The following is a 15,536-nucleotide window of genomic DNA, read 5'->3' on the forward strand; positions in this document are numbered from 1 at the left end:
AACACATCTTTACACAGATAAGGTAATATACTTCATCATAAACAAATGTAACACATCTTTACCTAGTAATTGTCACAACAAGTCTCTTTCCCAAAGCATCTTTATCAAGAAAATGTCCCACCAACTCTGATGGAATCCATCTGCAGCAGAGTCTTCCTCAAGGAAGTTTTCTTCGAATAACTTCTTTCAATATCAAAAATGTAGCTGACATTTTTGTCTAAGTGTTTTGAGGAAGTTTGAACATAGATAAAGTGAGCTTATCACAGCTACAAAATGATCACAAATCAAGCTTTTATTTGAAATTTATATTTTGATATGAAACCATAGATTATTTACTGGCTGTGGTAGATGGTCAATGAGTTCTTAAATTATTTATACATATGTGCCATGTGTCTGTGTGTATATATGTGTAAGTGCAGGTAGTTACCTGTAAGGGTCAAAAGAGGTCATCAGACCCCTTGAAGATGGAGTTACTGGTTCTTGTGAGCCACCCTTCTTAGGTGTTAGAAGCCCCACTGGGGTCTTCTGAGAGAGCAGCAAGTACTCTTAACAAATAAACCATTCCTCCAGTCTCACAATTTTGATATTTAAAGTGGTTTTGCAGAGGGATGTGTATGATGTTGTGTGCTTGCTGTTACTGCAGACCCATTGCTGGTCTAGGTTACCTCTGAACAGCCACACAAGCCTTATATTATCCTGATATATGGTGACCGAGTGGCAAGGGTGAGTGTGTGTTCACGTTTAGCTTTGCTAATTCTCCTGTTGAAAACTCTGACTTTAAATAATCCTCTGTCTTCAAGGGCATATAATAATGATGGTGCTTATACTGTGTAGAAAATGGAAAATTTAACTTATGCAAAGTGAAGTAGGTTGAAAATAACTACTCTGCCTGTGGTACCCACGGTGTCACATGCATTATGACACATTTTCAAGGGTTTTCTGATTTCTGTGAATGGGCTCTTTTCACTTCTTTGCGACATCAGCTATTTGAAACTCAGTGTTGATGCTGTCCTTTTCTCTCCTCGCCAGTGCTTATGTCTGACTCTCTACCCTTTCTTGTGGATTCTCTGCCACTTAAATGTTTACAAACACACACATGAACGCACACGTGTGCACATGCGCGCGCGCGCACACACACACACACACACATTTGTCTCTCTCCCTCCCTCTCTCTCGATCACCTCATATATTTATATGAGGTCATTGTGGTATATTTATGTGCAGACTAACAGGATCATTTCCTGAAATCACACTTCATGGCTTGCCTTACACAATTTAGTTCTTGAATCTAAATTAACGTTGGTTTTACAAAATATAGGGTGGTATGTGCATATGTGTGCATGTGTCTATGAGAGTAAATGCAACCTTCCCTTCTAGTTTGAAGCTATTTGCTTGGGTATTTTAATTTTTATTACATCTATTTGTTTAGTACGTGTATATGTGTGTATGTGCATACATACATGAGTATATATACATATATGTACATATATATGTGTGTGTATGTGTGTACAAATGTGTGTGGGGTGCTCATGGCATGATGCTTATCTGGAATTCAGAGTGGAAAGGCAGGAGCTATTTCATGCTTTCATTCACTAGTGACAGAGTTCAGGTTGCTAGGCAATCCTTCACCCACCCCTAAGCTGGCCCTAGTTAAAGGCACTTTCTATGTCTTTAGCATATCCCTACACCCCCTCTCCCTCATCCCATCCTCTAACCTATGTTCCGGAATATGAATATTTGTTTCCATAAATACTTGGTGATCCAAATAAAGCCTTGCCAAGCATATCAAGACTATATATAAAGATAGCAGATAAGGGGCCTAGAATGGAACTCAGTGATAGAGTCCTTAGCCAGCATTTCCAAGATTCTGGGGTGAGTTCTCAGCACACACTCACACATGTACACACATGCACACACAGAGCTTATTTGTCTGTTTAGTGGGTGGATTGATCTATTGCACAGGGTAGAGACCAGTGATTCTCGACCTTCCTAGTGCTGTGGTCCTTTAATACAGTTCCGTTGGTTGTGGTGACCCCCAACTATAAAATTATTTTCATTTCTACTTCTTAACTACAATGTTGCTACTGTTATGAATTGTAAATATTTCAAATGTGGGATATCTGATGTGTGACCCCCCAACAGAGGGGTCATGACCCACAGGTTGAACACTTCTTGATAGACAGTTTCACAGTCCACTGCTAGAGAAATCAAGCATTACTTACCAAGGATTACATCGATAGAAATTGCCACTGGTTGATCATAAGTTACTCTTGGTGTATTTTTTGCAGGAAGCATTTGAAACTGAGCTAAAGTACCAGATGACAATCAATGGAAAGATGGCGATCCTGTACTTGAAGAAGAACAAGTGAGTATGTGTCCAGCTGCTGCTGTCCTCCCCCGCGACAGGCTACAGTGGGAACGTGTGCCAGCAGGGGCTGTCATGAGCTTTAGTGCCTCCAATTCTTGACCCTCCAGCCTTCACTCCCAATGAGCCCAAGGAGCCAGTCAATGTGCTTTTCTCTTGAGTTGTAGAAAGGCATTAGGTAAATTAATAGTTTACTAGGCTTTTGAACCTTTGTAAGTAGAACCCAACAATGAGGTGCAAGAAGACAGGTTAGGTTGTTTTACCAAGGACTGGAGTGGTTCCAATATAACTTGCTTTGAGTTTTGCTAGTTTGTCCGTTTGTGTGCTGGAGAGAGGGCCTCACATTACTGTCCTTTAGAAAGGACTGGGGCAGAGGGGGGCGGGTAATGCTATGCCTTTGTGCCAAACTCCTTGCAGGAACTGCTTTCTACCACCTTTGACCTCGGTTCTGCTTCTTCTCAAGTTTCTCCTGGGAAATGCAACCAAGTCCCCTGTGATGAGGGGCTTTTCCCACAGCCCTCTGGAATGTCCCTGCCCCTCCCTGCTCCCTACCCCTCCATCCTGACCAATGTGAGCAGTGCTTTCCTGTGTAGACTTGTGGGGCCCATAGGGGAAGCTGAGGAGTTAACACTTGTCTTCACAGCCTGGGAAGGCTTATTCATTTGCTGGACTTTCACAGTTGACATGTGTAACCACGCTCTTTCTTTTTCTTTCTCCAGAAAGCTCCTAGCACCAGGCTACTCGGAAACATACTATAATTCCAGTGGAAAGGAGGTCACCACAAGCCCACAGATCATGGTAAAAACAGTCTCCCAAGTCCCTTACTAGTGGAGTGCACCCTGCAGGCTTACCGCCAGTGTCCTTGCCTGGCAAACAGGGCTGGAACTGCTTTTGTAGTCTTGGTCTCCAATAGCAATAATTACTTAATTGAACTTCTCACATTATTATATTTTCCTAAGAATAATGGGGGATGACCCCAGGAACTTTTTCCAGTTTTCATGGGAGGCCAGCAGTAGGAGCTCATACTTTTTTAAAGACTTATTTTCTGTAAGGAACTCTGTAACACGAAGAGATACGTATGCCTGGTATTTTTAGATATTTGTTATCACACCTCTAAATTATGTGGTCTGTCACACTGAAGACTACTTTAGCATTGATGTGGGACTCCCCTCTGTATGCTGTGAATATGTTTCATTATCATTGGCTAATAAAGAAACTGCTTTGGCCTGTAACAAGGCAGAATAAAGCCAGGCAGGAAATTCAAACAGAGATATATAGAGAGAGTAGGTAGAGTCAGGGTTACGCCATGGAGCTGCTGAGGGAGAAGGACTCTGAATCCTTACTGGTAAGCCACAGCCTTGTGGTGATACATAGATTAATAAAAATGGGTTAACCTAAGATGTAAGAGCTAACTAGGAATGCATCTAAGCTATTGGCCAAATTGTGTTGCAACTAATAAAGTTTCTGTGTGATTATTCGGGTCTTGGCAGTTGGAAAATGAATGAACAGTCTCCATTTACATAATGACACCCAACAGGAAACAAAGGCTCAGTCACCTTTTATACAACATCAATTGCAGAACTCTATATTGTCGTAAGTAATTCTGCTCTTGATCTGTTCCCTGAGTTCCCCATGTGGAGCTTGACACATGGAACCCATAACTGTGTGACAAAGCATCTACCTCAGATCTTCTTTTGATGTTGCAAGCCTTCAAACCTTCTGGGATTATGTAGTCACATTCCTTTCAAGATAGGAGGCTCTGGTGTGGAACAGCCACATGGAGAAATAACTCTGGAACCTTGCTCCAAATAGAATCACGGCCTGTTGTGTAGGTTCATTTTAATCTAGTTTGATTCTTTGGACAAACAACCCGAATAACCCATAGGTTTAAAATGGGATAGGGGAGTGGTCACTCCAAATTGGAAAAAGTGTAGAGAGTAATACATTTTTATTGAAGGAAAGTAAAAGTTAGATTTTTGGAGACTCAGATTTTAAACTTAGATAACTAAATCCATGGTACTCATCTATTTTATTATTACTAATATATTACTAGTAATACAGTATTACTAATACATTACAATAATATGTAGACTGTACTATATAATGTTGTATAGTATACTATATTTACAGTACTATATATAATACACAATTGTATAATATAAGAATTTAGGGAGTCATTAGCTATCATAAACGATTTAATATATAAAATGCTTGTATTTAATTTTTTAAAAAAGTCTCTAACATAACAACTGTGCAGCAGAAAGTTGTTCCTATGCAAAGATTTCAAATTCCAGTTGGTTGTGGAGTCTAAAACCTCTGAAAGCCTTAAGACTTTCATTTACAAAATATCTTTCATTCCCCTTAGGTTAACTGTTACTACCAAGGACACATCATAGATGAGAAAGATTCTGAAGCCAGCATCAGCATGTGTGACGGTCTACGGTGAGACTTCAGGAATCTTTCCACATCCCACCGGCATAGAGTTCATGTCTGAAAAGTCTGAAGATCCTCAAGTATAACTAATTACATAATATAGTTAAGTGTGATTCCAAAGGCCACACAATTTTGAAATTTCACACCAACATACCATTTCTTTTAAAGTATGAAAATTATACGACTGAACCGCCTTCCATTTTGTTTTCGTTCTTTTTCTCATTTAAAAGTGAAGATTTTTTTTTAGACTCAGTTTTATAGTCAGACTCTTTGAGAGTGTAGTAGCTCCTCTAACCTCTCCTCACTTTTATTAATCTCTAGTTTTATTTTTAAGAACATCTGTGTCTTTCTGTCTGGTTAGTGACTCCCCATGTTCCGGTCTACCCCATCCATACCAAGAACTGACCAATTGCCTTTTCCACACTTTTAGTTGGATACCTTAAAGAAGAATTTAAGTTTTAATGTGTCCTAAACTAAGTCAATTAATTGTCTCATAAATCATTACTTTGCCTGTGTTCTTGACCTCATGAGTGGAATAATCATTATAACTTAGCCAGTCAGGCATCATGAAGCCTTGAAGATTCCCTGCCTCATCTCTCGAGCCTCCATTTCCTTATCAAGCTCCAGTGATTATGTCTTCTAGTTATATCCTGTTGGTTCACTACATCTGTCTCTACTGAACTGTCCTACTTCCACTACAACGTACTTCAACTGAACCATCTGAAATAAGCACACACACTTGCTGTCTTCCAGTTTTAGACACTGTATACCCATGCATTTCCACTTCATACTAATTAGATATAGCTGCATATATATGCCTTTGCTAAATAACCACATACTTTTTAAATGATTTCTCCACACTCATTTTCCTCATTTTGAATATAAGGTTCATGAAGGAAGAGACTGTGAGATCTTTCATTCCCCGCTTTCAGTACAGGGCTTAATAGTCTCGTTAAATATGATGCAGACCAATCTTAAGCCATTGGAGCTCTAGATTAATTAAGGAGTGAAAACACAACTGGAATTTCTTGTCGTTTGCACAAAAGCTAGTAAGCCTTAAAAACAACGCAGTGAGAAACCAGCCACAAATCATCTCAGACTTCAGTACCAGGGCTTGTGAAGATGCTGGATGTTCCCTGGGCACACACTTCACGTGCTTTGTCTGTCCACCCCTACCACCCTCCTCCTGGTCCTTCTATTTTCTAGTTTATAGACCAAAAAATGAGTCTGCTGAATTAATGTTTCTCTGGATTCTTGGTTAATCAGAACAGGCCTAGAATTTTAATCCCTCATAAGACTCCGAAGCGACCGTCCCTTTCAACGCCCCTGTAGTGTAGGAACGGGATGAAAAGTGAAGTTTGAATCAGGAAACATTCTCCAGAAACAAGAAAGCTGAACTTCTTTGTTACCATAAGATTAAACTTCTTTGGCCTTGGCTAGGAAGTCATGAAGCCATTGAAGACACTGTGTCTGTGTAACTTCAAAGAAAACTTTTCGTTAAGAAGTCTGAATTCTTGTGCTCCTCAGGGGCTACTTCAGTCGAGGAAATGAACGATATTTTATCGAACCTTTGAGATCTGTGAGTCTGGATGAGCATGCCCATGCAGTCTTCAAGAACGACCCCAACGAAGACCAGGCTAACAGCAGCTGTGGCGTGGATGATGTGCGGTGGCAACAAGGGCTGCATGGGAAAGTGGTCCCATCTGCCACCAGACTGATTGTATGTAGAGTTTGATTGTTACTGGTATTTTAGTTTTGTGTCCGAACCTGGGTCCTAATCCTTTCCCTTTCTTCTTCTCATGTATGTGTGTTGTATGTACAGGCATATGTGTATACATGACCCTATGTGTGTCTGTAGAGACCCCTGGTTGATGTCAAGTGTTTTCCTCAAATGATCCACGGCTTCGATAATGAGCCACGGTTTCTTGATGAACCCAGCGTGTGCCATTATTGATACTCTCTGTGTAGCTAGGTTGCTCCAGGAATAACCTGTCTCTGCCCTTTCTGTACTTGGATTAAAGGCAGGCTGCCATACCCACGAATCTTTCACAGTGGGTTTAGGGATCTGACTTCCCAGCACTCACATTTTCACAGGGAGGGTTATATCTGCTCAGCCACCTTTCCAGCCCTTGGTTCTGATCTTAGCAGTGTGCTTAGTTCACATTTTATAGTCACCACTGAAACTAATAATGTATACTTTTACTAATGGGAAAAGTTGTATGTTACTAATTCACTTAATATGAATCTGTGCACAAACTTATCATCAACCATATGCGAAGGCTAAAAAGAAATCTGAGCTATGATATAGGACAGTGAGGAGCAGACAGCACTCACAGTGCCTTCTGAAGCCCTCCACAAAGTACACACGTGCAAAGACTTTTCTGTTGTGGTAGAAATACGATGGATTTGTGCTCAAAGATATTCAGTGTGCTAGAGATGCAGAAACAAGCAATATAAACATAGAGTCTACCCTTAGGAACACAGAATATTCTCTTCTTTGGAGAACCATTTTTAAAAAGACTTACTTATGTATTTTGTGTATAAGAGTCAGATCCCATGATAGATTTTTGTGAGTCACATGTGGTTTCTGGGAATTGAACTCAGGATTTCTGGAGGAGCAGCCAGTGCTCTTATCTGATGAACTGTCTCTTCAGCCCCAAAGAATATTCTTTCTTGTGTGGAATCCTGTTCTGACCACAGAAGAAGAAACAAACCCAGCTGTTTCCAGCTGTGTGGTGTGCACTAACGTGTTCCTGTCCGGTTACTTACATTGCTTGATGATCTCTTCCAAGTGTTCTCAGAATCTGGGAACACCAGGCAGACGGCTTCTGTGTAAAACTGGAGGCCATTCTCTTTGGCATGGATTGAATTTTCACCAACCTTATCTAGGAAACCAGAAGAATTTGCCCTGGCTACATGTTTCTCTCAGTATCATGCTGGTTCTGGTTGGCACTAGCCTCTGCTCTTCCCATCTTGATTCTTAGGGATCATGTAGAAATGGCTTTGCTTTCCCAACCTGCTACTGTGTGCTGTGGGCTGGAACACCTTTCTTTTCACTCCTCTTCTGGTTGGTCACTTGATATTAGAAGCCCATGGCAAACTGTTCCCTGCGTTTTGCTTCCTCAGTGAATTCTTCCCAGGAAATCTCATCTTGTCCCACACCTTCTTTCCTTCAGTGGAACACTGTAGGGCTAGGATATTGCTCAGTTAGAAGAATGCTTGCTATCCATCTCTTTCAGTTCTGCATTGGGCTCTTGGAGAGCATTCCAAGATCACCATGACAACAACTTGCATCCATCCTTTCTACGTCTGTTTCCATCCTAGCAGAATCTACTCTCCGTGGCCTAGGTTGAGTGATGCTTCGTTATAAGTGCATCATGCTAAAGTCCCTGGGTGGCTTTCCAATCATCACATTTAGCAGACAGTTCCAACCACTGCCATTAGTTACAGATGTCTGTCTGAGTCTGTCTAGCATTCCCTACTTTGTATGTCTCCCTCCTATAAATTTTTATTCCATTATTCTGATGAAAAAACAACATTTTCCCCTGATTTTTAAACATATTAGCCAAAGAGATCAGGATTTTACATTTTTTTCTTTTCTGGTTTACATTCCAATAATTTTCATTTCGTGAGTTCCTGTTTTTATGAGTATTCCATGTAGTTCAAGTCTTTAAAAATGCATCTTCTGACTCTCTATTTTGTAATCATCATCTAATCATCCAGCTGCAATCACTCATTGAATCCATCCCACAGCACTAATTACACTTGTTGTGAGTATGGGTGTGCCTGCCGGTGTGGGTGCAAGTGTGTGTTTGTCTCTTGTGAGTTACTAAGCTGATGGACCAAGTGCACTTATCTTTCCCAGTACCCAGAGTGCTGTGACTGTATAGAAACTGCTGGTAAATATTCTATTGCTATGGAAAATGGGAGATAAATATACATCTCACTAGATAGTATGCAAGAGTTTACCTTCAGTAATTTGTTTCTGATGATGGAAACATAAAAGCGAAGCATTTCTGAACTCTGTCTGCTTGCATGCCTGAATGTGGTGGTAGAGTTCAAACAGCAATATTTTCTGTCTTGATTGTCAGGTACCATCTAGTCTCTTCTAAGGTGGCACATGCTAAGTAAAAGATCCACAGAGAAACGTATTGCCTTAGTCATGGTCTTCCTTTTATTTCAGAAGCTGAATGGTGGGAAGGCTCACGAACCTAAGACATATATTGAATATTTTTTGGTCCTGGATAATGGTGAGGTAATTACATCGGATAAATGCATCTCACAAAATTCTCTTGTGCATAAACTTATTGTGTGAAACATAAATGTCTAGCTCCATTTGGTATTCAAAAATATGAACCATATAGAGAAATTATTCTAAGTCTATGAAATTGATATTTGTAATAAAATAGACAAGTGTTTCTCCTTCTCAGAAATAAGCAAATGACAAATATATATAAATCTCATTGTTGGTCCTATAAATCTCTTTTCTTACTATCTTTAGAGATAAAATTTAGTTCCCATTTAAACTCCTTCATCATGTTGTCATTGGTAAGGCAGTTACTTTGTAATATAGGATTTATGTTCTGGAGGAGGCAGTCATAAGTGCAGAAGCCCAGTGGATGGGCTCTTTGAAGAAAGGCAACCTTTGGTGATAGATCCCAGAAGACAATTTCTTTTCTAGGAACACATTTTCTAATTGTGAGTTTCTAAACAAGCACTCTGTGTGTTTAATGCAAAAAAATGCTTGGATATCAAAACTATGGGGAAATTAGTTAGCCCAGAACCCAAATCTCTGGTCTCATTGCATTAGATACATCTACTATGCATATATTTATAATGATAAACTGTGCTTTGTTCTGATTATGCACAGTTGGGAAATCATGAAACTTAAAGCACATTTAGAATAAATCCTTTGCTCTACTGTGTCACGGTTTTACTTGAGACAGAGTCTTGGTATGCAGCCAACACTGTCCTTATCATGGTCCTCTTGTCTCGGTCCCCAACTGCTGAGATGGCAGGTGGACCACCATGCATGGCTAAAGTTTTAAGAGCTATATGCTCTGCTGCTATTTCAAGGGAGGCAAAATATGTTATTCCCAGAAAATTTAATGTTAATTTCCATTAAAGATGAATTAATTTGCTTTTATCTTTTAAATATTAATAAGTGATAATTACTTACAATCACTGTAAAGTAAGTTAATTGTCTCCAATTATATTAATTGCTATCAGCTCCCATTTCCATTTCTGTCTTTTCCTTGCCTTTTAGTTTAAGAAGTACAATAAAAATCTTACTGAAATAAGAAAGAGAGTGCTTGAGATGGCCAATTACGTCAACATGGTATGTTATATTTTATTAAATGTAACTTTAAACACTTTGTTAAGAGATGACCTTGAATGTTTCTATGAATGAGCATGAGTCCAGGACGGAGAGTCAAGTCCCCTGGAGCTAAGGCTAAAAGGGACTCCAAGGAACGATGCTGAGTTTTGCTATTTCCGTAGGTATTAATATTGCTGAAAGGTCAGCTTCCAGCAGGCCAGTGATAATGGAGAAGAGTATAGTGATGGCGCAGCTGTGTACACACAGGAGACTTCTGAGGGCCAGAGCTTAATTCTTCATTATAGTTTTCTTTCTATAGCTTGTTCTGTTCCATGTTTCCCCTTTATCCCTTTTATACCACACAAGACAAAGATTTCTATGCAAGAAAAGATCACCTCATCACCACAAGCTACTTATTTTTAGAAATCACATTATAAGCAGAAACTACATGTTTGCCTTAGAAGCCTATAAGTAGCTAAATAATTTTTTGGTATTAATTTTCCCAACATAACATCTTCACCCCAAAGCAGTGGTTCTTTTATTACCTATTAGCAGAGTTTTTAACAAGTCAAGTATTTGTCAGCCAGTTCTTTTGTACTAACAGGCAGCTGCTTGAGCTTTAGTGAATGTAGCAGATTTCTATTCTTTACTCTTAAACAAGTGGTCAGCTGATCATCAACTTTTCTTTGCACATACTGGGATCATTTAATTTTCTTTCACAACTTTGTTTTTTCAAGGTTCATGCCTGGTCCTGTGATTAATTCTTTAAGCTATATGTTCAAGGAACTCAGGCTCAACCTTGGGTGGTCATAATACCTTCTTTCCATGGGCAGAATTTATGGGTCACAATGCACAAAACATCTCTGTTCTTATTTTCAATCCTCTGCAAATCTTATATCTAACGCGGTGGCTTCTAGCCTAATTGTGCCCTTTTTCTATCTCTTATTGGAGCAATTTGCAGAGTAACCTAAACTGATTCCCTAGTCATCTTTATTAACTATTCTAACCACTTGTATCTTTTGGATTAACTTCAAAAGTATTTGATACTTTCCAATTAAATCATAGATCTAATTAATCACCATAGCCCTTATAAAAATCATCTTCATCATGATCTGAAAGTTAATTGCCCAGAAAGGAGTGGGATTTTCTCAAGAAACAATCATACTTCTAGATACAGTGGGGTCCATTCATTTAGTAATCACACCATGCCACACACAGCAGGAACATAGCAGCAGCAAGCAGAAGGAAGCGTAAGAGCAAGGGGTACTCTGGAAACAATCTGGAAAAGCAGAATGTACCCAGCATAACTTTGCTATCTATCCACTGGGCTGGATTCCATAAGCTACATTGACATCCTCTGATATCCCCACGGGCATATTAGTACCACCCTGTGCTTAAGACCAAAAACAACAAATCAAACTTTATTTAGTAAGAGTTTTCCCCCAAATCCACTTAAGAAATTATTTGTCTTAGTTAGAGTTTACTATTTCCCCACCATGACCACAACAACTCTTATAAAGAAAACATTTAATTGTGGTGGCTCACTTACAGTTCAGAGGTTCAGTCCATCATGGCGGGCAGGCATGGTGCTAGAAATGTAGCCAAGTGTCCTGTATCTTGCAGCAACAGGAAGTCAACTGACTATTGCATTGAGTGAAACTTGAGAAAAAGACCTCAAAGTCTGCCCCCACAGTGATACACTTCCAACAGCGGGTGTGGCTCAGATTAAATGTGTGCCCTCCATCCTCAAGGTCTGTATTAGAGGTGTGTCTCATTCAGCCTCTTCCAACAAGACCACACTTCATCCAACAAGCCACACCTCCTAATAGTGCCACTCCCTATGATCTTATGGGGTCAAATATATTCAAACTAGTCCAATACTGATATCCAAATCCCAATAGAAAATTATTCTAGGGAATTAAAAGAAAACAAAAAACAAAATAGACCCATTAAGTCTAGAACTGTAGTACCTTTCTTACCCATATTAGTTCATTCAATCCTGAAAACAACCCTCAAAATGTTACTTAAGATAATTTCCAGATGAGCATTTTTATCTGAAAAATTATAGCAATGTGCATAGTGATAAAGGACATGACACTTTTGAAAGATAAAGTGCACTGAAAATATTAAACAGTAATCTCACTATTATAACCCATTGCTTTTCTATGTATTCTCTTTGGACAGCTTTACAAAAAGCTTAATGCCCATGTAGCCTTAGTTGGAATGGAAATCTGGACCGATGAGGATAAAATAAAGATAACCCCAGATGCCAACACCACCCTGGATAACTTCTCTAGATGGAGAGGAAATGATCTACTAAAGCGGAAGCATCATGATATTGCCCAGTTAATCTCGTATGTATAGTTTCTTCTTTGCACTCTGCATGACATGTACCATAGACTCTCTTGTCAGAGCCTCAGCAATGAAGTGATATCTTGGGGCACATGTAAGATAGAAAAAGAAAATTGAAAAAGGGAAATTGAAAGGGTTTAAAAAAAAATACTCAACTGGGTCCTTGTTGAATACGATTGACTTTGGGTCCACATATTGGCTTTTGAAAAAAAAAAAGTAAAGATAAGGTAAGTTATTATTTATCAGAATTCTGTTTTATTGTGTTTACACAGAAGAAGGACAAATTTAGACCATGAAAAGAAGGATTTAGACTGTGTTTAGAAGAACAGATTCACTTTAGCCACGAGATAGGAGAAACTTCTAGAATCAAAGTAAGATTGACTGTTGTATTAAAACCCCGGACTGGGACTACTCTGCTGAAGGGCCATTTGAAAACAAGAGATACAATAATGCAAGGAATGAAAGTTCCATTGAACTTTGACTTCTGAGATCAAGAATGTGCCTCTGCACAGGTGCATAGTTTCAGTCATTTCAGACAGAAGGGAACTGCCATCATGGATTTGAAATGACTAAAGAGTCTGCTCCCTCAGGCAACAGGGCATGACATGGGAGTGGGGGTGGCCTATGTCCTGTAGAATTAATTTATATTTTGTACTGATCATAACAAATTAATTCAAAACTTATGAGTTTAATATAAGCTTAATTCCCATATGTATACACACACACACACACACACACACACAAACACACACACACACTTGGGCTAGTATGGCTGGAACAGGCCAGGCTGTATTCCTCTATATACAATCTTTCATGTGGTCAGCATAGATTTCCTCCAGTGTAGCCGTCTTATTGCAAAAAAGTGTTTGGCTTCTCTCACATCAGCATTCCTTGAAATCCAGGAGAAACTTGGCTCATTGTGACCTAGCCTTAAAGTTTACACAGCACCACAACAGATGTGTGATCTTAACCACAACAGATGTGTGCTCTTAGCCACGATGGATTATGATCTTAATGGCAATGGATGTGTGCTCTTAGCCACAATGAGTGTATGATCTTAACCACAATGGGTGTATGCTCTTAGCCACAATAATTATGTGGTCTTAACCAAAATCCCATACCACAGTACCAACCCATTTCCAAGATAAAGGTGCTCATTGGGCTATAAGTGCTACAGGAATGACTCATTGAAAGGCACAGTTGGAGAATAACAAGCACAACTCCTTAGCTTGGAAGAGTGACGTCTAGATTGAGACACACTTTTGGGTGGAGTCTGTTCCTTAAGGAGAAATGTAATGAGTTCCTAAGTTATGACTTTAGTTACTAGAGAACCTAAGCTATTTGAACTTTTCCAAGTCAATCAAATTGCTGTATATTTATATACTAGAGAGCAATGGCATAGAGAGATGAAAATCATAGGCAGGGTTTAAATATGTAGGTAAATTTTAATGGAATGCTGAGAAGATATTTCTTGAATGGATTGAGTGATGGCTAGCAATTTAAGTTGTTCCAGTACTTGTTTAGAGTTCTAAATAAATTGTTTATAAAAATACAGGTTCCCCATTTTTACATTCATTCTTTTCTTCCTTACAGCTCAAGAGACTTTTCTGGATCAACAGTGGGCCTCGCTTTCATGTCTTCAATGTGTTCCCCTTATCATTCTGTTGGTGTCATTCAGGTCTGTTTGAAAATCAAATATTGGTTCTATGTGTCTCCCCAACTTTCCTACCCTGTCTATGGAGTTAGGGGTTTCCTACTGCTGCTTCTGGGTAAATACAGTGACTGAAAGGAAAACATTGACCTAATCTTGCATTTTGGGATAAATCTGATGTATTCATAAAGTGTTGTCATCATTCACAATGCTAGTACATCTTCAGGATCCCTGCTCTAGACTCAAGGGTGGTATCAATCTACAGTTTGATTTTTACTATAGTGTAATTATTAAAGGTTTGGTTGTTATAGTGAATTTGACCACACTAAAGGACTTGGAATATATTTCCAGCTCTGATTTTCTGCACTGTTGGGTAAACTTGCTACTGTTTCTGCCAAAATGTTTATCACAATACACCAGTAAAACTGTGTGGTACTGTAGGTTTCTTTTAGAAAGAATTTTGAAGTCAAATTTTATTGGTTCAGTCAACTTTGGGACTGTTCAGATTATCTTTATTTGAGCAACCTAGATAGTTCCATCTTTCAGGGGGAAAAGATGTCCACTGACTGACTATATTCACCACAATCTTTTCTATATGGAGCTAACTTACAAGCTTATCCTCTTATAATGTTGATTGTACATACCTTTTCTTTTTTGTTGTGATCAATTTCAGTTGGTGTTTATCAATTTCTTTGCTCTATGCAAAAATCAATGGTACTTTGAATAGTTTTTCCTCTAAACATCATTTGTTTCCGGCCTTGTCTTACTAATTCTCTTTCCTTTACTTATATTGCATTTTATTTGTTCTTCTTTAATTCAATCACTGCCTCACTGTATATTGTTTTAGCTGCATCAGTACACTGAGATTTTTTTCACCTTAAATAATTCATAATTCTTCTTTTTAGATTTAACTCTTATATTACCTATTAGTGTTATGTAAAATTTGTTATTTTTATGCACTGGAGTGAAGTCCGTAGAATTTTGATTTTTTATATTTGTCTTTAGTTAATGGTTCCATATAAACTGACATGAAAGTATCTTCTGTGAATGTTCTATAGTTGTTAATAACATCCAGGTAATTTTAGTGTTGTTGAGATTTGTTCAGTCTTAATGAAAAGTAGGCATTAAAATACCTAAACATAGTTACTGGGGTTTGTTCCTTTTATCTTCCAACTGTACATTTTTGCTTCATGGGTTTTGAAGCTCTGTGGTCAGGTATTTACATAAGTACAATCACTGTCTCCCTGAAGAGCTGACTTTTAGTTTCTCACAATCCTCACTAATGTTCATTCTTAAAGTGCTGATTGTTTTAGTGTCCACTTCGTATAATGCTGAAAAGGTTATACCAACATTTTGTTTGAATAATAAATATATTTTCTTACTTGTGTGTTTTGGTGTGTATGTGTGTGTGTGTGTGT

The 15,536-nt window shown here is 38.7% G+C and overlaps 1 protein-coding gene across 1 annotated transcript in view; it reads left to right on the forward strand.

Moving 5' to 3' along the window:
• Positions 1–15,536, forward strand: part of Adam28 (ADAM metallopeptidase domain 28) — a 51,311-nt gene that overhangs the window by 7,502 nt on the left and 28,273 nt on the right. The window contains exons 3-10 of the mRNA XM_026783163.1: positions 2,289–2,365; positions 3,085–3,163; positions 4,731–4,807; positions 6,326–6,518; positions 8,982–9,053; positions 10,065–10,136; positions 12,300–12,469; positions 14,061–14,145. Coding sequence (XP_026638964.1) covers positions 2,289–2,365; positions 3,085–3,163; positions 4,731–4,807; positions 6,326–6,518; positions 8,982–9,053; positions 10,065–10,136; positions 12,300–12,469; positions 14,061–14,145 — 825 coding nt within the window. The remainder of the gene's footprint in view (positions 1–2,288; positions 2,366–3,084; positions 3,164–4,730; positions 4,808–6,325; positions 6,519–8,981; positions 9,054–10,064; positions 10,137–12,299; positions 12,470–14,060; positions 14,146–15,536) is intronic.

Source organism: Microtus ochrogaster, chromosome 17 (genome assembly GCF_000317375.1).
Source record: "Microtus ochrogaster isolate Prairie Vole_2 chromosome 17, MicOch1.0, whole genome shotgun sequence".
In the NCBI taxonomy this organism is placed as follows: domain Eukaryota; kingdom Metazoa; phylum Chordata; class Mammalia; order Rodentia; family Cricetidae; genus Microtus; species Microtus ochrogaster.